The sequence below is a fragment of the Siphateles boraxobius genome, unplaced genomic scaffold, assembly GCF_051911475.1.
Source record: "Siphateles boraxobius isolate OS27281-9 unplaced genomic scaffold, OSU_SipBor_1 191, whole genome shotgun sequence".
In the NCBI taxonomy this organism is placed as follows: Eukaryota; Metazoa; Chordata; class Actinopteri; order Cypriniformes; family Leuciscidae; genus Siphateles; species Siphateles boraxobius.
Genome location: NW_027508801.1, coordinates 382,501 through 410,000, shown reverse-complemented (window position 1 = coordinate 410,000; position 27,500 = coordinate 382,501). Strand labels below are relative to the sequence as shown.

The following is a 27,500-nucleotide window of genomic DNA, read 5'->3' as shown; positions in this document are numbered from 1 at the left end:
TAAACATCTAAAACAAACAATCATGACAAAATAATATTTAAAAAAATTATTAGATATGTGAACTGTGTCTACAGGCTGATGGGAATATTGTGAGCAAAATTATGTAGATTATTTTACTTTGAATTGATGTCTTTGTAGCAGATTTTGGCTCATGTGAGACAAATATAAAGCATATCAAGCACCACCAGCGCTGTTATTGTTTACTTTTAGAAAAACTAGTTACTATGGCAACGCCAACATGCTGTGCACTCCATAGACAGGCAGGAGCCTCAACAGGTTTTGAAACAAAACGTCTAAATATGGAATAAAAGACCGAATATCCTTTTGTTCCACATCTATCGTGTGTCTCCAGACTCCTGCTCTTCTGCCTGTGGTCTGTTGAGGCTTTTGTATGAAACTCAAGGGTAATTCAGACCCTCGGCAAATGAAAACGGTGGCTTTTGACATTGTTCTCCAGCTCAGGGTCAAAGGTCAGGAAGAATAGACAGGGATTTCTATTGGAATGAACAAACAAACAAACCATCCAACACCTTCATTCTAATAAAGTTAAGAATGTTTGCTCATAAACTTTTGCTGATAATCCCCTTTGAACTGCCATTGGTCCGTGGTGATGATGTAACAGGTGGGCGTGGCTCTGAGGCTCCGCCTTCTTTGATGTGGAAATCTATTATTTCTTCCGTTCAGTCCGTCGTCGAGTAACACACTGGAGAGCTGCTTTATAGTAAAAAAATGAAGTTGTAATTCTAAATCGAAAGAGACACTGACACTTTTCTTTATGTTTAATACTGTAAAGCTGATAAAAAGTAGTTCAATTACTAAAAATAGTAATAGAATAGAAAAAGTAATAGTCTATTCATAAATGCATCCTATCTCTTTAATCATAATAAAATGATACTTTTAAATATGAAACTAAACCTCCTGTTGGTGGCGGGGATTCATTGTCTTAACAAATGAGTCATTGAATCATTCACTCAATTGATTCATTCAAAACCGCTGATTCATTCCGGTATGTGTGAGTCGTTGATTCATTCATTAGAATGATTTACTCAAAAAAGTCTAAAATGTAAGTCACCTAATATTAACTTCTTGTTTATGGAACTATTGTATAGAATCAATATATTCTGGAAAACATAGCAAAGGCCGATAGCACTACTGATAAAGTGTTATATAGATACACGTGACTTTACTTGACTGGAGCGCTGAACTTCATCCACATCTCTATGATCAGATTCTTTCTTAATTAACTGTTGTTTTGTTGTTGTTATTGAGAGGAAAGCTTCACTCTCAGGACGGCCTCAGGATGTTTGTTAATAGTTTATTCCCGGTCACATATATTTCAAACTTATTTTTACCCCTAAGTAGGGATGTATGATATATCAGCCACCATATCGGTATCAGGCGAAATATGTTTATTTTTCATGTTATCGTTATCGGCCTGATAAGAAGATTTGGCTGATATATTAAAGTCGATAAATAATGTATTATTTCTTTCAGCTAAGACACTTCAGATGCGCACTGTTCAACATGATGGTTTTGAATTGCTTGAAATATGATTGGAATCACTTTCAAAAAGTAAAATACAGTTCAGTGCAACATGTGCAGCGCAAGTCTGTCATATCGGCTACATAAAATTATAATGATATCATCATAATTGTGTGTTTGGGACATGGCTTTAAATGGTGTTTTTGTAATCAAGCTCTCAAAAATTATATAAAAATTTGGATTTAGATTTATTGGCAAGTATATCGGTTATCGACTTTCAAATATAAAGAATTATCGGTTATAGATATTGCGATGTTTGGCTTTAGCATTGGAAGGCAAGCGTAGTATGACCAATAAGTTGCCGCCTGTTCTAGCAAAACATTACACGCAGAAGACAATATTCCTCCGCCCAGGCGAGCAACCACCAAGAAAAGGTGCTAACACCAATTCTCGCCCAGGACAACTGGAAGCTACTAGGGACTGGAAGATGCTGGCTGATCTTGATCAACGGCTTATTTTTCCACCTGAGATTGCCACCACTAACCTACGACCAGATATTGTTTTGTGGTCTGGATCAGCACGCATTGTTCAACTGATAGAGTTAACAGTGCCATGGGAGGATGCGGTAGATGAGGCATATGAGAGGAAGAAATTGCGGTATGCTCATCTGGCCACTGAAGCAGAACAGCGAGGATGGAGAGTCCAGGTTTATCCAGTGGAAGTGGGTTGTCGAGGTTTTGTGGCACACTCTACAACCCGGTTCCTCAGAGACGTCGGATTCAGTGGCCAAGAGTTGCGTCGCACAGTAAAGAACTTATCTGAAGCAGCAGAAAGGAGCAGCAACTGGCTGTGGTTGAGACGGAAAGATTCTAGCTGGCTGTGTACAGGCCGCCATGCTACTGTAACCCAGATGGTTTTTGCCTTATTCTCCTTATATTCTCCTTATTCGCGGCTCCCTTTTGTGTTCGCGTTGTCGCGAGACTTCGTGAAGTATCGCGAGACTTGAGATGGAATGTTGCGTCACTTCCTTTAAATATGGCCGCGCGCTGTTGTTTTGGTATGTGTGTGCGCGAGTATTGTGTTGAGCTGCTGCAGATTGCCTCTACCTTTGCAAATGACTGCTGTTGAGTGACTTAATGATGTGGGAACTGGCCAGGTTCTGTGCATTGATGGCGAGCCACTAGGCCCAACCCTGATGCATTGGAGTGCATGCATCTACCGGTGTGGTAGGAGGTGCTGCAGCTGCTAACTTTGCTACACCTGCGCACACACCCTCAGAGACATTTTCACACACTTTTGGACACTTTATACATCTATACATTGGTACTGATCTTATGAAGTGTTCCATCCTGGACTCTTTGGACTCTGTCTGTCTCGAGGCTGTGTGTTGTGAGTCGTGGCGGCTTCAAGCACCTTTTTATGATTGAGTGAATTCTGATATTGTTATATGCTCATTAATAACTTTGAACTGAATACTTCCTATGTGCACGTGTAAATATTGTAAATACTTTTTGTCTTATATGTAATACAATTCACAATTGCACTGCAGCCGTGACTCTTGTGTATCATTGTACTCTACCATTTCCTCCCTGAGCCAAACTAAGATCCTCTGATACTGGTCCACTATTTTATTTATATTTGCAGCACTTATATATGCTACACTACGGTTTTGTAGAATTCTTGAAAATTTGAAGAGTCTGTTGGTTTATTTGTATAGGTTGTATAGTATTTACAGTCATTACGTTCCTGTGTATATTGCGTGAATGACGGGTGGATGGGCAGATATTGTGTTTTGCGGTAGGTGGTATGCCATACGGAACCGTTGCCACTGAAACTGCATATTAACGCACCAGTGGGGCTCGACAGCCTTAGTCAAACGGGTTGGTGCGTATGGTTGGGTTGCAGAGAGATTGTGAGATTGTGGTTGGGTCTCAGCAGCAGGAGGGAAGTAGAGGTCAGTAAGCTGGGCTGAGTTGAGTGGGGGACGGAGGGGGGGGACTCTGGGACGCCAGAGTCACTGTCGAGCCCTCTTGAGGTGTCGTGGGCTAGTCGACGAAACACTGAGGACGGAAGGTGCCCACTTGAAGACCCTAGAGATGTTCCCTACTCCGCTCAATCCAGAGGGTTGTTATGGGGGGACCGCACTGTGGTTGCAGCCGTTGTGTGTGCTGACAGGTGTTAACACCAGACAGAAGGAGAGTTACATCACCATATGGAAAGAAGCGTAAATGGATGTAGAAGCATAGGTTACTGTAAAGCTATGTCTTAGTTGGTGCTTATCTTGGCGAAAGCCGAGTACAAATCAGCATGAAGTTTTAACATCTACTCTCGTGTAATGGAAATCATGATATTGGCCAAAATGTTCATATCGCCAGTGTTGGGAAAGTTCACTTTCTACATGAACTAGTTCAAAGTTCAGTTCACAAATTTTAAAATGAAGTCAAGTCAAGTCAAGTCACCTTTATTTATATAGCGCTTTTTACATTACAGATTATCTGTATCAAAGCAGCTTCACAGTGATAACATGAAAATAATATAACAAAGTTTGTTTCTAAAAGAAAATTGCGTCAACGTCCACCTAAAGTAAGGCAGATCAATAATATTATTGAATATTAAATGTCCCCATCTTTGGTCCATGTCCCATTTCCATCTTTTGGAAGTCCAAGTAATCACGCCGGTGTTGAGACGAGTTGTTGAGGATCAGTGCCGTCCACCATAGAGGGTCCATATCGCCGGTGTTGAGTCGTCTCTTCACAGGCTTTGTGATTGGGGTATCTGAAGTCTCTGTGAGAGGCTGGATACAAACTGGAGCTGACGAACGCCGTTTTTCTCGGGACTCGTGTCCCGAGATAACAGCAGAAAAGCAAAAAGGGAAAATAATTAGCGTAGCTGCTGTTCATACTGATTTCCATAACACGGGCGTAAATGATAAAAAAGATGAAGACAGTGATTCTTGCGTCCCAGAGTCCCCCCCTCCGTCCCCCACTCAACTCAGCCCTGCTTACTGACCTCTACATCCCTCCTGCTGCTGAGACCCAACCACAATCTCACAATCTCTCCGCAGCCCAACCATACGCGCCGACCCGTTTGACTAAGGCTGTCGAGCCCCACTGGTGCGTTAATATGCAGTTTCGGCAAAATGAACTAGTTCAGTTCATAGTTCATACTTAAAAATTTTGAACTAGTTCATAGTTCTTTTTTCCATATGTTGTTGCGAGCTATTATTTTTCAAAATTATTGCCACCACAGCTCACATAGATCCACAGGCAGCAATTATTTTATCGGCGGGCAAAGTTTGCACAGAAATATACGATTTTTCCCATCCTCACGAATTTGTCATAAAACTGGTTTAAATGATCATACAATCCTCCTTGCTGCTTTTTGTGTTGTTGACGCATGCGGCGGTGCGACACTGGCGGCTGGTGTTGTCAGATTGGTTGTTTTTCCGCTACATATTAAGGCCTGTTTACAATGTGTTTTATCCGGGTTTTCGCTCTGTAGAAATCTGGCACTCTATTGAACGAAGTTAAACTGAGAGAGCGTGCCGTTCACACACACCAGAATGAACGCGTTCACAGAAATGTTCATCAGGCAGTAATACAGTACGTTCAGTTTACGTTCGCCCAAAATATGAACTATCGTTCAATGAACGCGTTCAGGCACAACACTGCATATCGGTGCATCTCTAATACAAAGAATTATCGGTTATTGGTATCGGCCAAAATTTTCATATCGGTGCATCCCTACTATAAAAACTTATCGTTATCGGCCAAAATGTTCATATCAGAGCATCCGCACCCCAAAGCGAACAACAAAAATAACTTTTCCGGGCCTTTACTCACACTGTACACAAAGTATGTGACCCCAGTCTCTCTCATATCCATCTCTCCAACTGTGTGACACACAGAAACACACACACACCGGCTGATGATTGACGTGGCCTGAGCCGATCCACCGGATGAGACTGACGCTCTCCTGAACTCTCGTGTTTCGTCTGAGTCTCGGCTCAATGATTGCTGGAGTCATACGGGCTTACCTGCGTCTCACAGGATTATTCAGTCATGCATAAACATGTTTACAGACGGATCAGTCGAGAGAGATCGATTACAAAGCCTTTGAATCCACAGAGGCACGTTTGATATGTGCAATAATTACTATCATTCACATGGATTACTCTCTGGAGACTCAAACACTCGCAGATGTTTTTTTGTATTGAGGCAAGGATGTCGAGTTACATTCAAGATATTTCAAGGGTGACTTTAAGAAACATGTCTGCAGTAGATGCTGTTTTTGTACTCCTCTCCTAAGGGTACGTTTACTCTTAAAACGGTGATGTTTTTCCTTTATGTTTTCCACGTACTGTCGACATTGTCAAAATCCCCATTCACACGGATCCGTGAAAATGACTAAAAACGCTGTATTCCCCATTAGATGAGGATAAAACACTATGGATTGAACACGAATTACGCATGCATGGCGTCATCATCTTCAGAGATTTGCGTTTTTGTTGTTTAGACGGAGACCGTTTGCAAAAACTTCCCCTTTGAAACCCGTTTTCAAAAGTTTGTGTTTATTCTGGTGCCCAAAATGAGTTTTTGTGTAAATCAGCGGCCAAAACGCATAAAAAGTTTTGCATTTTTAGTTGAAAACGGTGTCATGTAAAACAGCTGAACAGGATTGTGGGATGATTTAGCTCAGAAAGGGAGTGAATCCGGTCAGCCTGACCTCACAAAAGCACAGACATATCATTTCATCCATTAAACCCCTTCCGGATGACCAGTAAACGTTCAAGAGCTGCTCGCTTCCTTTTGCATAATTACTGCATGTGTAATGTGCAAGTTTTCCCTGTTTCTGAAAATACACATGCAAACGTCTCATTACTGCACATAAATCGCACACTCAAGTTCAAACTGTGACTTTTTGCACACATTACACTAATATACAGTTACATTTTAAAATAGTTGTCTATTTCTATTAATAATATTCTTATCATTATTATTTTTATGCACCAGGACAATGTCCTTGTACATGTTGTACTTGGCAATAAAAGCTGATTCTGAATAGCGGGGAAAAACACCACTTCATTGGACGATGACTAATGCAAAGGTCTGGACAGTCAAACGCAATGAGGATTTGATAATTATAGCATTAAATGCTTGAGAGAGAAGTAGAGAGAGGTCATCACCTGCATGTCAAGCGCTGGAGGAAATCTGTTATGGTTCATTCGATGGCCTCAGTTGCAGTTTTACAGTTCATGTCCAGCTTTACTTTCAAAATTAACCTTTAAAAGCCACGGCTTATTTAAACTGCTTGAGGATGAACATTTAAGCTGTTATATGCAAACTTTTTTGCACTTGTGTGAAGAAACAGCGAGGTTTGGCATCATGGCATTACACAAACTGAAAACAAAAAGGGAAGAAATGTCATAAAAATTGGATTTTGGGGGCTTAAACTCACTTTTGTGTTTGACCCACATTCATTTTTTTTAATGCTTCTTTGAAATTCGATTAATAGATGTGTTTTGGAAAGGTTGTACAAATTTTGGTTCATGTAATTCACCAAAAATTAACAGCAAAGAGTCTGATAAAAAAAAAAAAACATTGAAGCTTGTCAAAAACTAAATATAAAATACATTAATGACTCATTTTCTGAATTATTAAAGGATAATTTGATGTGTCTTTATCTTTGAGAATCAGGCATAGAAAAAAAGGCATTTTTACTATTAAAACTGAGCAGAAATAATGTTAGATACTATCTTACTGTACCTCAGTGTGCAAAGTCATAACAAAAACAACAAAGGATTTTTTATTTTGTGTCTGTGCAACTAATTTTGAACATAAATCAAACTAACCATTGACGTTTCATTATTATTATATTTGATCATTTTAAGTCTCTGACAACAATAGAGGTTTTCTCATTTTAAATGACTCCTCCTTTTCTTCTTAGTGTTTAATTCGTATAATTGCATGGGAACAAATGAGGGCGAATTTCAGTAAATGTATTCAAAATATTGATGAAATCACCATGCACTCAAACATATAAACACTTCTGTCCAATCAGCTGTCTCTATAATGAGAAGGCCCCGCCCACTGACGTCACCTGACACTGATTAGGAGGAACTTCCTGTTTCAACATCAACACTTGTGAAGTCTGTAGGATAGGAGCGTCTCTATCTTGTCAAGGCTTCATCATGGGTGAGAAAAGAGATGAAAGAACAATGTTCAGTTTTTTTCCACACTGTGAGATTTGAGTGTTTTTTTCTACTAAAATGTCTCTCAGAAGGTCTGAAGGATGTTAGAGATGCCGAGATCTGAGTCTAATGACGTCTCACTGATGGTCAGTTTCTGTCTTGAAAATGAAGAGTTCATAGATCCTCAGAGAAATGTTGCTCTTTTTGCCACTTTTACAGCATTACTTTACCACAATCAGACCTTTCTGGGTCGGTTTGAGGACAAAGAACGCCCTAAAATAGACAAACAAACATGCCTAAATCCATAATATCTAAAATCTTCAGGAGACAAACGCGTATCCTTAAAATTCAGTTCGTTTCACAAACATAAAAACAGCTGGAGGCCTGTTAATCAAAGCTCAATTCAACACCTAAAACCTATGAGTCTAGTGGGATTTAAAGGCTCCCTGAGGCATCATGGGAACACACATAAGAGAGATGTTCCCTAATGAATGTGTGAGTGTGTCTAATGTAGTGATAACTTCCAACCTTTTGTTCCGTGACTAAAACGAGCGACATCATTAAACACATTCGAGATCGCATACTAACAGCATATGACAGATGTACAGAAGCTTGTTTCCGCCACAGAATTAAAAATAAAAGTTTTTTTTTTTACTCACAATTGCGAGTTTACATCAGAATTGCGTGATATAAAGTCACAATTGCGTGTTATAGTCAGAATTGTGAGATGTAAACTTGCAATTCTGACTTTATAACACGCAATTGGGAAATATAAAGTCAGAATTGCATGATATAAAATCGCAATTGCGTGTTATAAAGTCAGAATTGTGAGAAATAAACTCGCAATTCTGAAGGAAAAAAGTCAGTTTAAAAGTCAGTCTTTTTTTCTATTAGAATTTGAGACTTTATATTTCTCTATATTCTGAGAAAATATGTCACAGTTGTGTGATTTAAACTCTCAATTGTGAGATAAAAAGTTTCAATTATCTTTTAAAATGTTTTATTCTGTGGCAGAAACAAGCTTTCACACAAAATAGTCACAGTATATAAAACAGCAGGTAAAAAGTACCCGGATGATCTACTACTTCTGAAGTGTAAATATGACGGACACTTTACTTTCCCATGAGGATTTATGAATGACAGTGAATCACATGATAATGACAACATTGTAAATTTAGCACTCATTCAAAATAAGTACGTACTCAAGACTCAAGCCTAACTGTGACTAAATCAACATGCAAAATTGTTGACGAAACTTAAATGTAGTTTAAAAAATAAACTTTACACCCTGACTAAAATATGAGTTGAAAGCACTGCCTAAAATTAACACTCGCCAAATTATTAAAAATCTGTGTTGGCGAGTATAGGAAGTTAACATTTGTATGAATTCTTACAATGCATTATTATGAGATCATGAACGTGAACGACTCTCGGGAGCTTATTTTGTAACAGCGCGTGAATACTAAACTGAGCTCTTTCGTGTCTTCTTGCACTGGAGCGCACAAAATTATGTAAAAAAATAGCAATGATCCTATTAAACATAGTTGGTTATTATGCGTTAAGTGAACGTAAACAGTTGAGAAAGTAAACGCATGTGTATCAGTATATTAGATCCATGCACTCGGTCTTAAAGTGACGGCAGCCTAATATTCCTGTTGCCGTCTTTGTTTTTAATGTTAATCAAACGACACAAATTAATTAGGATTAATTAATAAGGATGTTTAATTTATACAGTGTTATTTTACATTTGCTTACTTTATTCAATTTCTGTACCTGAAAACTACGGTCAGATCTAAACAGTTTATTTCATTTGGTTATTTATTTGTGCTATTGCTTATAATTTGCTTATTTGTTGTTATTTTATTACTGTATGTTTACTTGTCTTTAATAATGTTCTAAGTTTACATTAGCAGGCTAGTAGTTTTAACTGTGAAATTGGAATAGAGATTTGTGACTCTTCACTGGTGTCTAAATTAAAATACTACATGCAACATGTTGTCATTTTCACTGTTCGCCTGCTAGTAAGGAAGTTTGCAATTTCAGATGCAGCCTAAAACTAAATTAAAAATAGTCTTGAGGAACCTGTGAAGGTTAATTTCACAGATGATATTTCCGATGACATTTGTGGATTTTTTGAGGGATTATTTGGTGTAAATGCCACTTGTATCCTCTGTGCCTTGATGACAGGTAGATCATTTTACCGTGTGCAATGAGTGAATGCATCCTAACGCGACATGCTAAGCTTAATGACTGGTTGTGTTCTGATCAGCGAGACCCATGTCCTGTGGAGAAGTGTGTGTGTGTGTGTGTCATTAGAGTGGATTTACTGCATGACTGCCACGCTCTCTGCATTATACATCACATGTGAAGTGGGGATCTGAAAATAGCACTTCTCAAAGAATCAGTCTGGAGGAAAAATGCATCAAAAGGAAGTGAGTTTATGCTTAAAACAAGAAGAAATATCAAAATAATAGTAATTCAAAGGGAAAATAAGATTATTTTTCTGAGGCCATTGATTAATCTGATTAATCAGAAATAAATCGTCCAGTACGCAAATAAAAAAGGTCTCAAATACTGATGTTAACATTAATAAGACCAAAAACATGAATAAAGAAAGTAAACAGTCAAAAGTTAAAATAAAAACATCAAGTGAAAAGGAAAGGTGTACATATTATGGAAATAATAAAGTTAAAAATAATTACTTACTGTAAATGCAGACTGAATGTGAACACAAAATACTTTTTTAATGTGCATATATTTGTAAATACACAAAGTAATTTAGTACATTTATGAACTCTGAATGTAATATGTAATAAAGTTAAAATTATAATCAAGTACTTTACATGACATTAAGTTGATTAAAACAATCAATGAAAGAGTACTTTAAATAAATCTTTTAATTTGACATTACATAGTGCACTTATTAAAAGGCATAGTGCATCTCTAAGTGCACTTAAGTGGTGTTATATTTTTTAAGTGCACATTCAGTACGTTTGAGTGCACTTCTTTTTTTCCATTTTATTGTCCTCTCTTTCTCTCTCACACACACACACACAAACACACACACACAACACATGGTGCATGCTTGATGACTCTCACTTTAAAAAGCAAAACCCTGCTGCATTGCAGTACTGCAAGTTTGAGGTCTGTAATTAGCACACACACACAGACTAGGCCATATGCAGCATTATAATTAATCATATAGTGTCTGTGCTGAGAGAGATACAAAATAACTGATTCCTTTGGTGTTTGTTTTCTCTTTGCCTTCCTGAAAAACCCTGAAAATCCAATGCAAATCCTCCGATTAAAACGTGTACGTATCAGTTAAAGCTCTTTTAGTCTCGTTCCCCAGAACTGAACGTCTCTTCAGGGGACAAAACTGCCCGACCAAACACCGCAGACTGATTGACATTAATAAGACTGAACATATCAGATTATAAGACAACTGTTGTCCTAAAACCAGGTACACGCTGCATTTTGCCACAATTTTGTCAACTGAATTGACATCAATTTACCCTTATTAGCTGATAATTCTGATTATGGTCAAAATGGACATATTTCTACCATGGCTCTTCTCTCTGAGAAAACCTCAGACTGAAATCTACATTAATCTATTGATGTTTTCAGACTGTGGAAAAAAACTAGCCACCATGTGTTTTCAATCTCATTTGAAATGAGGTAAAACATTACAAGTAACATGCATAACGTAGTAAGATTACTTTTGTGATGTAACATGCATAACGTAGTAAGATTACTTTTGTGATGTAACATGCATAACGTAGTAAGATTACTTTTGTGATGTAACATGCATAACGTAGTAAGATTACTTTTGTGATGTAACATGCATAACGTAGTAAGATTACTTTTGTGATGTAACATGCATAATGTAGTAAGATTACTTTTGTGATGTAACATGCATAATGTAGTAAGATTACTTTTGTGATGTAACATGCATAATGTAGTTAGATTACTTTTGTGATGTAACATGCATAATGTAGTTAAATTACTTTTGTGATGTAACATGCATAACGTAGTAAGATTACTTTTGTGATGTAACATGCATAACGTAGTAAGATTACTTTTGTGATGTAACATGCATAATGTAGTTAGATTACTTTTGTGATGTAACATGCATAACGTAGTAAGATTACTTTTGTGATGTAACATGCATAACGTAGTAAGATTACTTTTGTGATGTAACATGCATAATGTAGTTAAATTACTTTTTGATGTAACAAATAAGGCATTACAAGTAATATGCATAACATAATCAGATTACTTTTGTGATGTAACGAGTGAAGTAACGCTTTACTAGTAACATGCATAACGTAATCAGATTACTTTTTGTTGTAACAAGTAACGCATTACAAGTAACGTGCATAACGTAATCAGATTACTTTTTGTTGTAATCAGATTACTTTTTGTTGTAACAAGTAACGCATTACAAGTAACATGCATAACATAATCAGATTACTTTTTTGTAACAAGTAATGCATTACAAGTAACATGCATAACGTAATCAGATTACTTTTTGTTGTAATCAGATTACTTTTTGTTGTAACAAGTAACGCATTACAAGTAACTTGCATAACGCAATCAGATTACTTTTTGTTGTAAAGACGCATTACAAGTAACATGCATAACGTAATCAGATTACTTTTTGTTGTAATCAGATTACTTTTTGTTGTAACAAGTAACGCATTACAAGTATCGTGCATAACGTAATCAGATTACTTTTTATTGTAATCAGATTACTTTTTGTTGTAACAAGTAATGCATTACAAGTAACTTGCATAACGCAATCAGATTACTTTTTGTTGTAACGACGCATTACAAGTAACATGCATAACGTAAACAGATTACTTTTTTTGTAATCAGATTACTTTTTGTTGTAACAAGTAACGCATTACAAGTAACGTGCATAACGTAATCAGATTACTTTTTATTGTAACGACGGATTACAAGTAACATGCATAACGTAATCAGATTACTTTTTGTTGTAACGACACATTACAAGTAACCTGTATTACGTGATCAGATTACTTTTTGTTGTAACGACGCATTACAAGTAACATGCATAACGTAATCAGATTACTTTTCTTATTTTGAGTAAAGTAACACATAACAAGTAACATGTAATGCGTTTACTCAAAACATCAAAAAAGTAAATATTACGTTATACAAGTAATGTGCATAATGTAATCAGATTACTTTTTGATTTAACGAATAAACAAAAGCATACAAGTAACATGCATTATATGATCAGATAATCAGATTCATGTATGTCACATGTGCAGTAGCAGCAGCATGCCTTAAATGCTCAATGTCTGTGAATGTTTTGGCAGTAGAAAATACCAAATACATTGACATTGTCATATCCATTACCGTACCAATCTCCCGAGAGTTGTCATGACAGAAATACATTTATTTACAACCAAAAAAGTTACTGCATACAATCTGACAGGCAGCTATCATATAGGGTAGTATAAATCATTGGCCACACGGCTTTGGAATAAATAAGATTATTCTTAATAATTCCCGAAGTCCTCAGGTAGGAGACATGAATATATCCATTACGTGCTTCTGAACACAATAACATCCTCTGAATTATAGCATAATTAACATTTTACTCAACCCTTACCACATACAGACTGTGTACGACACAGACACAGTAAATAAAACAAATCGAAATAGCTGTAGGGAACACGATTCCAATATATATTCAAATGCACATTATTCATAAGCACAAATCCACCACAAACAACTGTGTCCCAGTGTAACAGTTTTTGATTATGAATGAACGCTGTCGGCTTGTTGTGTCTGTCCCCGCAGGCGCTGTTGTGTCTCGTGTCGTCTTTGCGTTGGTTCATGAACCTGTAAAACGAGGGATGTTTCTGAGTGTATATTAGAGAACAGAGCACTGTCTGCATAATAACAGCGAGCCGCTGATGAAAATTAAAGGGATAGTTCACAAAAAAATGTAAATTCTGTCAGTAATTACTCTCCCTCATGTTGTTCAACCCCGTAAGACTTTCGTTCATCTTCAGAAGACAAATTAAGATATTTTGATTAAATCTGAGAGCTGGATCACTCCTCCATAGGCTTCTAAGGGATTGAAAAGTTATTAAAGACATCGTTAAAATAGTCCAAGTGACTACAGTGGCTCAATCTTAAGTTTATCAAGCGACGAGAATACTTTTTGTGCGCAAAAAAAACGATTTTTATTTCAACTATTCATGTCCTTCTCTGTGGGCTTCGAGTGAGTTCACTAGTTTAACAGCGCAGCGCTTCTGTGTTGTACGTCACACGTAGGCTCACTATTGGCCGACGCTGGTCATGTGATGCGTGTCACGTACAACACAGAAGCGCTACGCTGTTACACTAGTGAACTCACTCGAAGCCCACAGAGAAGGACATGAATAGTTGAAATAAAAATCGTTTTTTTTGCGCACAAAAAGTATTCTCGTCGCTTGATAAACTTAAGATTGAGCCACTGTAGTCACTTGGACTATTTTAACGATGTCTTTAATAACTTTTCAATCCCTTAGATTTGATTTCCATTACACGAGAGTAGATGTTAAAACTTCATGCTGATTTGTACTCTAAGGCTGTCGAGCCCCACTGGTGCGTTAATATGCAGTTTCAGTGGCAACGGTTCCGTATGGCATACCACCTACCGCAAAACACAATATCTGCCCAACCACCCGTCATTCACGCAATATACACAGGAACGTAATGACTGTAAATACTATACAACCTCTACAAATAAACCAACAGTGCTGCTGAGACCTAACCACAATCTCACAATCTCTCCGCAACCCAACCATACGCGCCAACCCGTTTGACTAAGGCTGTCGAGCCGCACTGGTGCGTTAATATGCAGTTTCAGTGGCAACGGTTCCGTATGGCATACCACCTACCGGAAATCACAATATCTGCCCAACCACCCGTCATTCACGCAATATACAGAGGAACGTAATGACTGTAAATACTATACAACCTCTACAAATAAACCAACAGTGCTGCTGAGACCTAACCACAATCTCACAATCTCTCCGCAACCCAACCATATGCGCCAACCCGTTTGACTAAGGCTGTCGAGCCCCACTGGTGCGTTAATATGCAGTTTCAGTGGCAACGGTTCCGTATGGCATACCACCTACCGCAAAACACAATATCTGCCCAACTTCCCGTCATTCACGCAATATACACAGGAACGTAATGACTGTAAATACTATACAACCTATACAAATAAACCAACACCCTTCTAATTTTCAAGAATTCTACGAAACCGTAGCATGGCGGCCTGTACTCAGCCAGCTAGAATCTTTCCGTCTCAACCACAGCCAGTTGCTGCTCCTTTCTGCTGCTTCAGATAAGTTCTTTACTGTGCGACGCAACTCTTGACCACTGAATCCGACGTCTCTGAGGAACCGGGTTGTAGAGTGTGCCACAAAACCTCGACAACCCACTTCCACTGGATAAACCTGGACTCTCCATCCTCGCTGTTCTGCTTCAGTGGCCAGATGAGCATACCGCAATTTCTTCCTCTCATATGCCTCATCTACCGCATCCTCCCATGGCACTGTTAACTCTATCAGTTGAACAATGCGTGCTGATCCAGACCACAAAACAGTATCTGGTCGTAGGTTAGTGGTGGCAATCTCAGGTGGAAAAATAAGCCGTTGATCAAGATCAGCCAGCATCTTCCAGTCCCTAGCAGCTTCCAGTTGTCCTCGGCGAGAATTGGTGTTAGCACCTTTTCTTGGTGGTTGCTCGCCTGGGCGGAGGAATATTGTCTTCTGCGTGTAATGTTTTGCTAGAACAGGCGGCAACTTATTGGTCATACTACGCTTGCCTTCCAATGCTAAAGCCAAACATCGCAATACTTGGTCATGGCGCCAAGTAAACCGACCTTGGCTAAGAGCCACCTTACATCCTGTCAAAATGTGCCTTAATGTGGCAGGTAATGAACACAAAGGACAAGAGGGATCCTCTCCTACCCAGAGGTTTAGGTTCTGCGGTGATGGGAGAACAGCATATGTTGACCTAATAAGGAAACTGATCCTACTCTCTTCCATTGACCAAAGGTCTTGCCAGCCCATTTTTCGTTGTTCCACACTCTCCCATCTCATCCACTCTCCCTGCTTGGCCTGGGAAATGGCCTTTATACATCTCATCCTTTCCTCCTGCTTTCGCACCTCGTTGACTACCAGCTTCCTCCTTCGAGCTGGGCCTGCCTTGTGCCATTTAGGAGGAGCTAAACTGAGCCCAAAACCCCCTCTTCCATGCTGTACCTGTCCCACGATATCCCCAATTTGAAGGTCAGCCTTTGCCTCTACTACAGATTTCTTTGCTGACCACTTTCTACCAGTTTTTACCATAGGGGCTGCCTCCCTTACACATTTGTCGCGTGACTCTGCTAAAGTCATTTCCAGTCTGACCTTGGCACACTTAAACTCCTCGGTTAAAGCAGAGACTGGCAGCTGCAATACTCCTTTACTATAAAGTCCCACTCTGCTGAGGCAGCGTGGAACTCCCAACCATTTCCTGATGTATGAACTTATTAACGCTTCCAGCTTATCCACTGTTGTCAAAGAAACCTCGTACACAGTCAGTGGCCACAGCAACCTTGGCAGTAGACCAAACTGAAAGCACCAGAGTTTTAGTTTGCCTGGTAGAGCACAGCTGTTTATGCTCTTCCACCCTTCCACTGCTTGTCGTCTAACTTCTCCCACTCGAACTGTGTCCTTTAGATCCCCATCGTACCATCTCCCAAGACTCTTCACTGGCTTCTGAGAAACTGTTGGTATTGCCTCACCATTAATGAAGAATATTTTATCTACTACCTTGCCTTTAACTATTGAGATGCTCCTTGATTTAGAGGGCTTAAATTGCATTCGTGCCCATTCAATATTATCTGTTAACTTCCCCAATAACCGATTAGTGCAGGCTACCGTTGTAGTCATGGTTGTCATGTCATCCATGTATGCTCTGATTGGTGGTAGTCGCATCCCAGAAGCCAAGCGCTCTCCTCCTACTACCCATTTTGATGCCCTAATGATTACTTCCATTGCCATGGTAAAAGCCAGTGGAGAAATGGTGCATCCTGCCATTATTCCAACCTCTAAGCATTGCCATGTAGTGCTGAATTCTGGAGTTGAGAAACTAAATTTCCAAATCTCCAAAATAGGCTTTCACTAAATTTGTTATCGACATCGGTACCCTGAAAAAATCAAATGATGCCCAAAGAAGCTCATGTGGCACTGAACCATATGCATTAGCCAAATCCAGGAATGTCACGTGGAGCTCCTTCCTCTCCTTTTTAGCTGATTGTATTCGTTGCCAGATAACACTGATATGTTCTAAGCATCCTGAGAATCCTGGAATGCCCGCTTTTTGAACTGAAGTGTCAATGAAGCCATTCTTTAGTAGGTAGGTTGACAATCTCTGAGCAATAATGGTAAAAAAAATGTGCCTTCGACGTTTAATAGTGAAATAGGGCGAAACTGACTGATGCTTGTAGCATCTTTTTCTTTGGGTATAAAGACTCCCCCTGCTCGGCGCCATGATCTAGGTACAACCTGCTTTTCCCAAGCCACTTTTATCAATTTCCACAGAATCCTTAGAACTCCTGAAGCACTCTTGTACACTCTGTACGGAACTCCATTAGGCCCTGGAGATGATGAAGCCCTTGCCTTTCTCACAACCTGCTCTATCTCTTTCCACTTAGGTGCACAGACCTCCATTTGGTATTCTGGTGGATTGACAGGTGGGATGTCTGACGGAATTGACATAGGCTCATGCCTTTTTGCATCTGTATGCGTTTCCTCCAAATATCTATCTAGCTCAACCCTAGATGCTTTTAAAGTGCCATTCTTCTCACTGGTGAATAACTTCTTTATGAATTTGAATGGATCTTTATAGAAATTAGCCCTCGCAGTTCCTTGTTTTTGTAGCGTTTCCGTAGGGCGCTCAGCTCTGCGTAATGTTGCAAGCTTATCTTTTATGGCCCTTTGTAAGAGATTGAGTCCCTCCTTCTGACTTTGTTCCGCTCTTTTCCATTGCTTCCTCAGCTGTCTCCTTTCTCTAACTAACCCTTCAATTTTCTTCTGCCGTCTAGACAATCCAGGAGTAGTTTGTACTTTTTCCTTCCTTTTTTCCACACCAAACCTCTCACTTCCATATGCGTAAATGTTGTCCCCAAATTTATCCACCTTCTTTTCAACTGTACCAGTTAATCTTTCCAATGCAAAGCATAGATCTGTGTTTACCGTGTCCCATGCAGTTTTCTCACTAGCTCTTGGCCATCTAACTCCAGGCCTATGCCCGTTGAGGTTCTTTTCTCTCTTATGCTGGTTAGTCTGACCGGGTTCACAAGAATCAATGTGTTCATCACTAACTGTGCAAACCCTCATCTCCTCTATGACAGGGGTGCTGATATCCTGCGAACTGTGGTTTGCTTCCTGTCGCTGGATTTCATTCGACTGACTTGACTGACTCCGTAAGAAGTACTGATCAATGCGAGGCCCTTGTCCCTTCTCCCTCAAGCATTTCATTTTCCCTTGATGAATCTTCAAACCCCTGACCGTTGTCGCCTTGCTCCAGCCACAGACACAAGCTTGGAGTTCAATGGCTTTGCTAACTGCTGAACCTGAACTAGTCTTTTGTGAAGTACTCTCCATACTCATATCCGTTTCCATTCCAAAGTCGTTAACCATGTTGTCCACCATTGAGTCATCTTCCGCCCCTGCTCTCGCAGACTCTAGGGGTATTTTCCTCTTTAATTTTTCAGAAGCCTTGGGCGGGTGTCTCCAGCATCCTGTAAACACAGAGCTGGATACTGCCGACAAGGGTAGCTAACCCTTACCAGCCCCATTGGGGTCTCTTTCCCCCTGTCAGCTGTCTCTCCAGGCTGTCACAAGGTCTTTCCCTTGTTGCCAGCAGCACTATTCACCGCAGTCACTGGACGTATCCAGAAGCCTAGAAGCCTATGGAGGAGTGATCCAGCTCTCAGATTTAATCAAAATATCTTAATTCGTGTTCTGAAGATGAACGAAAGTCTTACGGGGTTGAACAACATGAGGGAGAGTAAATACTGACAGAGTTTTGGGTGAACTATCCCTTTAAATCGCGACTGAACTCACTGTATTCATACTGTTATTGTTCATGTGAACATTCAAAACTGACTCTGTTTACTATCTTGATTCCGGATTCTGGTCATATTGTGGAAGATTCATCCGTTCATGTCATTGTCAACCAAACACAATGGGTAACATTTTATTATGTCACGTTACTAGCTAATGCATTAACTCAACCATTCTCTATTCTCATATTCTCCATTGTTGCAGCTCGTCTCTTCCCAGTCTGTCAGTGGTGTGTTTCCCGAAAGCATCATTAGCCAACTACGGTCGCAAGTTCTGTCGTTATCAGTCTGTCAGTTCAGCAAGTCTGTGTTTCCCAAAACCATCGTTTGATTGAACATTCGGAAACAAAATCGCAAAGTTGTGTGTTTGGAGCGACAGATCTCGACCTGTGGTTAGAAGTAGTTTCTTGTTCGCGTGACAAGTGGACTCAATACATCCTTATCTTGAGCAAAATAAGCAAGCTGACATTCAGCACAATCTATATATTTTATTTAGGATACATACAAATCTCTTTTGGTTTATCAAGAGATTTATGCAAGCTTTGGAAGCACGAAGGAGAAGCTACGGTGGCCGACGTAGGATAAAAGATGTCGTCCGAGAAAGCAGAGAGCAGCAAGTCAAGCAATGCGGTTTCTTTATATTAAATTTTTTATTAAATTATATTTACTTAAGTATTCCGTAAAACCACATGTCATTGCGAATGTTAATTTTACTTGTTCATCATTGTGTTAGTGTTTTTTCACTGACTTTACCTACCTTGTTAACCTGCTAGTTAGTACAAGATAAGAGCTGTGTATAAGAGCATCAAAGCAGCTAGGTAATAGTAAATAGCTAACCCTTCGATCTGGGAAAAGCCACACCGATGTTTACCCGTGGTTTCTGCCTGCGTTTCTCCCGTTTTAGTCTGGCTTCATCATGCTTTCGCTTCTTCGCAGCAGATTCATCCTCCGTCGGCTCTTGTGCTAAATAATAGCTGTGCTCCTTTATTTGGTAGGAAGTGACGAAACACGCTGTGTGTTCGCTGTCGGCTACGCTAGAAACATGATCACACAATATGTCGACCTCCACAGAAGGGGGCGCCCGCGGTTATGGAGATATAAATGTCTCATTCTAAGCTAATAAAAACATAACGGTTCATTATGCAAGGTCTTTATACACCACTGAAAACTAGGGTTTGGTATCGTAACAAAATGTTCGATACCGATACCTTGACTTCGATACCGGTTCCTGAACGATACTTTTTTCGATACCAATTTTATCCATATAACATTACCTAAAAAAAAAAACTTTTATTTTTTACACTCATATTTTGAGTCTGTAAAAAAGCACCAGTGCTAAAGTTTTCTATGTTTCCTAATCATTTAACAACATGTATTCTTTACTTCAATGAGCTCATTGTTTCTGCCTTAACTTAATGCATTGTTTAACAATGAAACTGAATGAAAATTAATTGAAATGCATTACACACAGTCACCCCTGATAACAGATCACTCTAAATTGTAATTTAGACACATGCATTTTCTGTAAAGCTCCTTTGAAATGATATGTATTGTGAAAAATGCTATACAAATAAATGTGAATTGAATTAAATATAGGCTACTGGGGTGCGGGATATATGCCTCACGCTCAGCACACATGAAGCTTGCGCAAAGCACTGGCAAAAGTAGCCTAATGATTATGGATGTGTCGGGAAACGATAGCAAGGACATATTTTAATTGTTTATTAATGAACAAGTGTTCACTAAACGTGTTGGCTGCAAAGATGATTATTGCGAATTTGCGATGCTGACTCGTCATCCCTGCAGTAGTGAACGCGCGCGCCTATATGGATTAGGTAATCAAACTATTTATTTCTAATTGTTTCGTTTAAAAGTAGACATATTTTGAACATATATAGAACTATTTCTCATGTCTGTGAGGCAAGTATCCTATACGCTGAGTTTTGGTTTATATGTGACGCGCTGCAGTTCTTGTAGTCGAAGGCGGATAAACTTTCTACTCTCGAGTGTATTCTGTGCGCTTTTAAGTGTAGATTTACCGTGTTACCGGTCTTGGCAGCAATTATCTTGTCGAAAATATTGCATTGTGTGCTTATGGCATCGAGTCGGGTACATAGGTACACTTTTGATAATTTCTACATATTTTCTATATATCTGGGTTGGACGCTTACACACACACTGACACACACACACACACACTACAGCCTCACGTGCGACGAGCCACGTCTCTGGGCAGCCGCGTAAACTAGTGTTTTTCCGCCACAGCCAATCATGCTGCATGTTTATTGTTTAACTGACGTTGACGAGATAAACCACTTAGGTACCGAAACTTGGTACCGAAAAACAAGACATGTTTCGGTACTCGGTAGTATCGAGGCAATTCGGTCGGTACCTAAAAAGTACCGAACTCGGTACCCAGCCCTACTGAAAAAATATGGATCTTATATTGCATTTCTGTCAATAGATCCTCAGAAATATTACACAATGCACCTTTAACCCTGTTCTTTTCTTTTTTATTCTAACCCCTCATTTAAATTCCCAATTTTACATTTCATTTAACGTTGTTTTTGTGTGAACGAGCTCTAGTGCGTAAGAACGAGCCTATGATTGAATCTGTAAATAAAGCAAAATAACTGGGAAAACAAATTGAAATAGTCCTCAGACGTCATGTCCGTAATTTATAGCAAAACATCTAACGTTAATTAGATCAGTTTAATTAAAAGTAGTTATTACTCCAATAACTGTGTGACGTCATTAACCAATGTGGTTGACCGACAAATTTCCGACAATGGTTTCGGGAAACAGTCGTGACTCGCTTGTTGATTTCTTCAACGATGGATCGTACTATAGTAGTTAAGCAGCGAGTAACGGCGTTGTACGAGAGACAGGTTTACTTCCTGTCTCTATGAAGCCCCTCCTTCTGAAAAGCACACTGTGCTCTGATTGGTCGGCTGGAGCAGTGTGTTGTGATTGGTCGAGCGCTTCGAGTGTTTGGGAAATGTCCCGCCCCTTGCCATAACGACCAGTTTAACACACTACTAACTAACACAACCAGGCCCCGCCCCTTTATTCTGCGTATTAATTATTATAATGAGGAATATTGTGACGTTTTCGTTCCCGGAAGAAACTCAAGATACAATGGAGGCGTTTCAGGAGTTCAGAAACACTGACACTGATATAGAGAAGTTTTTCATGCTCAAACAGCAACACTACACACTGAAGAAAGCGGAAAAAAGCATAATATGTCATGTTTAATATACTCATAAACTGAAAAGCGCGACTGCCAAGGGAATCTCTGGCTGGGATGCTGACACTCTTCAGGGTTTTAGGACTCAAAACCACGAGCCGGGAGTGGATTCAGTGCCTTCATTTGTCATTCATTCATAGTGTGTCTTTCGAGATAACGTGTCTCCATGTTTCCAGCCAAGACTTTTTCCTTGAGGAAGGGAGACTGATTACCCAGAATCGGGAATGAGAGCATTGTCAAGAAACACTTTCACAAATTATGTACAGAGCTCGTGACTCCAGACTGAAAGCCGAGACTTATGAGACGCATGAAAGAAGTGGCTATGAGGGAAATCACTTATGCAAAAATATCTGATTGCATAATGACTGTGTCGACCAATCACAATCAAGTGTTCCAAAGACGCGTTTTGATTGTTTTCAACATTAACACACTTATTTTTTTATTAATTAATGTGAAGATGCTTTGAAACGATCTGTGTTTTACACTGTTCAACAAAACTTCTTCTCTTTATCAGTGTCAGTGTTTCTGAACTCCTGAAACGCCTCCATTGTATCTTGAGTTTCTTCCGGGAACGAAAACGTCACTATATTCCTCATTATAATAATTAATACGCAGAATAAAGGGGCGTGGCCTGCTTGAGTTAGTTAGTAGTGTGTTAAACTGGCGGTTATGGTAAGGGACGGGACATTTCCCAAACACACTCGAAGCGCTCGACCAATCACAACACACTGCTCCAGCCGACCAATCAGAGCACAGTGTGCTTTTCAGAAGGAGGGGCTTCATAGAGACAGGAAGTAAACAGAGCGTTACTGACAGACTGAGAAGAGAGGAGCCGCAACAATGGAGAATATGAGGAAAATAATCAACATTCAAGCAGGAAAACCTGTTCTAGTAGAGACTAAAACATCAAGACTGTAAAAGGTGCATAATATAGATTAACATGTGGCTGAGAAGCACCAAAACACAATTTAGTTTGAATTTGCACAGACAATTAAAAAAAACTGATTGTTTTTAATATAATTATTTAGCCGACCACAAACACCGCTGCTTTAACATTATTTATTTTTCGGTGAAATTAAAAGGCTTTGTAAATTAGAACCAATTAGCTCGAACCATCTGGTAACAGGCGACTGCCAACAATCAATAAAACACATTAGTATTCACACTGTAAAGCGATTAAAGTTGTTTAGCAAGAGGTTTTTAAATAAAAAGGCCAATGTGTGGAGATGGATTGTGCCGCTGCCAGTCTTAATCAGTTTTATACACACAAGCAACTTCACCGTCTGCGTTTATGTACATCTGACTCTAGGAAGTGAGGCCTTGAATGTCTGACAGCTGAAGCCTGTTAAATACTTGATGCTTGACTTGAGATGTTAAATCTGCAGTCAGTCTGCTGTCCACAGGAATATAACTAACATTTAATATTTCATGATCACCTTAAAGAAGACTGTTCTGAAGTGACCCCCCCCCCCCCCCCCCCAAAAAAAAGACAGTGTAAAAGGAGAAGTTTTAAACTGTAATGTACAGTAAATCTGTGTAAAAATAATGTGGCACTGTCAGATCGTGTCAGACTGTAAACAGTCGAGATTGTTGAGCGCCACCATTTGGCGTCTTCTGTCATTACAGCATCCACAATGGCTGGAAAAATAAAGAGCGAGATCTTCTGGGTAAAATAATGATCAAATTTATTTATTTTTGTTATTAAAGATAATTAATAAAATTATTATTTAATATTTAAATTATTTTTTTAAATGTAAATATACATTTAGTATAAATTTTATTATTGTAATAATTTAATATTTTAAATGTACATTCTTTAATTTTATGTACATTAAAATGTACATTCTTTTCATTTAAGAGTATGAATGTTACTAATATTATTATTATTATTGTTTAACTTTTTACTATTTAAATATGCATTTATAAAGTATTTAGTATAAATTAAATTATTATTATTTAATATTTAAATGTTTTACATTTTTTTATTTAAATATACATTTATTATACCGTATGAATTATATTATTATTTAAGTTCAAAGTTTTACATTTAATTTAAATAGACATTTTTATAAATTTAGTATGATTTAGGTTAATTATTTAAATGTTCAATTTTTTCAATTTAAATATACAATTATAAATTATTTAGTATAAATTATTTTAGATTATTTTAAATTAAAATGTTTTACTTTTTTATTTAAATATACATAAATTATTTAGTAAGAATTGGATGTTATTTAAAATGAAAAATTACATTAATTAAAATATAAATTTTAATATGAATTTTATTATTAATAATATTTAAATGTTACTTTACTTTTAAATTTATTAATACATTTATGAATTATTTCATACATTATTATTTACTATGAAATAAATAATTAAGATTATTTACTTATTCAATTTAACCAGTTAACACACATTTTGACTAATGAATTAACATGTTTTTCCAGTCTGTTGTGACATCATTTGTAAAAAATAATTTATAGAGATTTCTCACAAAAAATAATTCCCAGCTAATTGAAAAATAAAAATTATATTCACTATACAATTATGATTTTTTTTAAATGATTTTATAAACTTAAATGACTTCTCCAGGCCTATAAAACACATATATAAAACCCCATGATTAATATTTCCATGAGCCAGGGAACCACACATGCATAAACACACGCTTCTCCGAGAAGGGTTTTATTCATAACATCTTGAGTTCTACAAATATAGACTTTTCCCTTATAAAATCAAGTTATTTACAAACTCATCATTGTCCATCAGAAAAAAACAAAAACAAATAAAACGTTAAAAACGAGTTAATCTCACATATAATCTGCAGGATCAAAATGTCCCCGGCAACTAAAGTCTTTCTTTCTGCTCATAAATTATCAATTTAATGTGTTTTTTGTGCCTTTTTTTTAACAGTTAATAGTAAAATCCACTTTGACTATATGGAAACAGAAGCTCAGATGTTGTTACACATCATTTGTGTTGCACAAATAAAAGGTCCGATGTTTGGGGACATGTGGGTTAGTCTGTTGTTAGGAGAACTAACCTTTAAAGGTGTTCTTTTATGAGTTGATGCAACATTTTGATTGTTTACCAGGAAGTGTGTGTTTTGTCCCTCAGCTTGAGGAGTGTTGTTCTTCAATCAAACAAATGGGAAAGTTCCTTCATCCAGGGAACTTCTCGTCTGGCAAAAGTCCTGCTGTGCTCAGTTTTCGAGTTTCATCAGACATGATCTGTGTGTGTGTGTGTGTGTGTGTCAGTCGTCTGGTTCAGTAACACACTGCTCCACGATCTCCCGCAGGTTCGGGTTCTCCATGGCGGCCGCCACGCGCTCCTTATCGTTGATCTGTTTATTAACTGAGAGAGAACGACACAGGAGAACCGGTTAAGAGACTCAACATCTTCATCTCACACTCTTATCATCTCACACAGATTAAATCTCCCGCTGGACGACGAGCCGAACGTCTCAGATCAGGACAAACAAGCAGACGATACTCCAGATTATCATGTTGGATCAGTGATCACACACAGCTGTACAATAATACAAGAGTTGCTTTCACACTCTCTAAAGTGCAAAGTCTGCCGACAGTTTTGTCAATGGATGATCATTTTTTTGGAATTTTGGCTAAATATTCTGTAAAATAATTAATTTATTTTTTGATGGATGTCTCATTTGCCATCATTATATTTGATTAATTTATTTGAATGTTATATATAAATTAAAATTATTTATTTAAATTTTATATATTAAAATATATAAATTACATGAATGCATTTTTTTTAAAAACATGACATATGTTTGTGTGTACATATATATAAAATATGAATTAAAATGATATTTATTTAAATTGTATTTATCATTAAAATATGAATTAAAACGATAATTATTTAAGTTGAATATATTATCAAAATAATATGAATTAATGCAATTTATAAAAAGTCATATATATATATATATATACACACAGACAATTTAAAGTAATAAAACAAATCATTTTATTTCATATTATATATATGTATATGATTTAATTGAAATTAAAATTATTAAATAATGTATATAATCATATTTTTCACAAATTTCATTGTATGTCTATTTATGAACAAAACAATATATTATTTACTTTTAACATTTTATACATTTGATAAAAATAAATGAATAAAATAATTTGATTTAATTATATATATATATATATATATATATATATATATATATATATATATACACATATATACATATATATAATAAAATAAAATCATGTATTTAATTTAAATAACTAAAATACAAAATATATAAACGATAAATTTTTCCAGAAACAAAAACATAATAAAAGTCACGAGAGCTTTGTTAATAAAGTGTAAAGAGCAGATCTCTTCATCTCAGATCTGAGGGTCGTGAGCGTCAGAAACTGTGGAGATGAAGATGAACACTCACTGTCCTCCTCGGTCGAGTGCGTTCCCTCCGTTATGTAGATCTCCAGCTGTAAGAGAATAAAGCCGGAGATAAAAACAGGATCAGAGGCCGGGAGAACAAGAGACACCAGAGAGAAAAGGACATCAGAAACACGGAGAGTCCGACAATAGCCGTCGCGGTCACTCTCATCAACGTGACGTCTCATTAAAAACCCGCATGCCATGAGGAGATTGTTTACTCTTCCCAGTTTTTCCCATTTCCTCACGGCTTATACTCGAGCATGGAGGAGATCTGTGAATAACACTGAGCTTTAGAGACGTACCTTGTGTTTGAACGGCAGGCAGCGCTGGAGCTTCACTTGGAGACACAATCCTGCAGGAACAGGCAATAACAAGGGGTTAAAATTATATTATTACATTTTTATTCCTCTTTTTTAACCTATAGTTTGATAATGATTGTTTGCTGTTATGTTGTTTTATTATGTTTTTGCTGTTAGATCATAATTGCTGTTCCCTTCTGAAGTTTTATTACCATTTATAGAATTAAACTGAATAAAATACCAATTAATTGCAAAATGCAATTAAATACCAAATAATTATCAAATACTGAGTGACAAAAATGCTTGCATTGTGTTCCCTTTCTAACCAAATGTTATTGTTTGATTGTAATCATAATGCAAAACCTGATACTTATCTAACAAAAATATCAAAAAGTAGTTTTTAGAATGTCTAAATATATATCTAAATAAATAAAAAAACGAATAAAATGGAGAAATCATGTCTAAAAAAATCAAAAAGCCTCTCTATGTATTTATAAAGGGCGCTGTAGTATCACCTACAGGCGGTTACACGACATTACACATTTTTATTTTTTAACACCACTGGAAGCCGCTTTTCTCGCTTCAAAATGTTTATTTTAAAGGCCTGCACTCTCTTTTAATGTGAAATGTTGCATTTATTGAAAAAAAGATAAAAAAAAAAAAATTTCAATATATATATATACTTTAATTATAATGGAAAAAATA

The 27,500-nt window shown here is 37.6% G+C and overlaps 1 protein-coding gene and 1 long non-coding RNA gene across 3 annotated transcripts in view; one reads left to right on the top strand and one right to left on the bottom strand.

The window, feature by feature from the left end:
* The window catches only part of LOC143744055 (uncharacterized), a 36,476-nt gene extending 10,751 nt beyond the window's left edge, over nt 1-25,725 (top strand). The window contains exon 3 of the long non-coding RNA XR_013205776.1: nt 25,498-25,725. This is a non-coding gene — a long non-coding RNA (uncharacterized LOC143744055). The remainder of the gene's footprint in view (nt 1-25,497) is intronic.
* The window catches only part of ciao2a (cytosolic iron-sulfur assembly component 2A), a 25,226-nt gene continuing 8,117 nt past the window's right edge, over nt 10,392-27,500 (bottom strand). Inside the window, exons 3-6 of one of the 2 annotated variants that reach the window (XR_013205772.1) lie at nt 26,799-26,848; nt 26,498-26,543; nt 25,112-25,422; nt 10,392-13,546 (exon numbers count right to left, since the gene is read on the bottom strand). Coding sequence is in view for 1 of the 2 variants with exons in the window: in XM_077235440.1 (XP_077091555.1) it covers nt 25,322-25,422; nt 26,498-26,543; nt 26,799-26,848 (197 nt within the window). In the remaining variant the exon portion in view is untranslated. Of the gene's footprint in view, nt 13,547-24,737; nt 25,423-26,497; nt 26,544-26,798; nt 26,849-27,500 lie in introns of those variants that run through there. The other variant, XM_077235440.1, reaches the window with a different exon arrangement.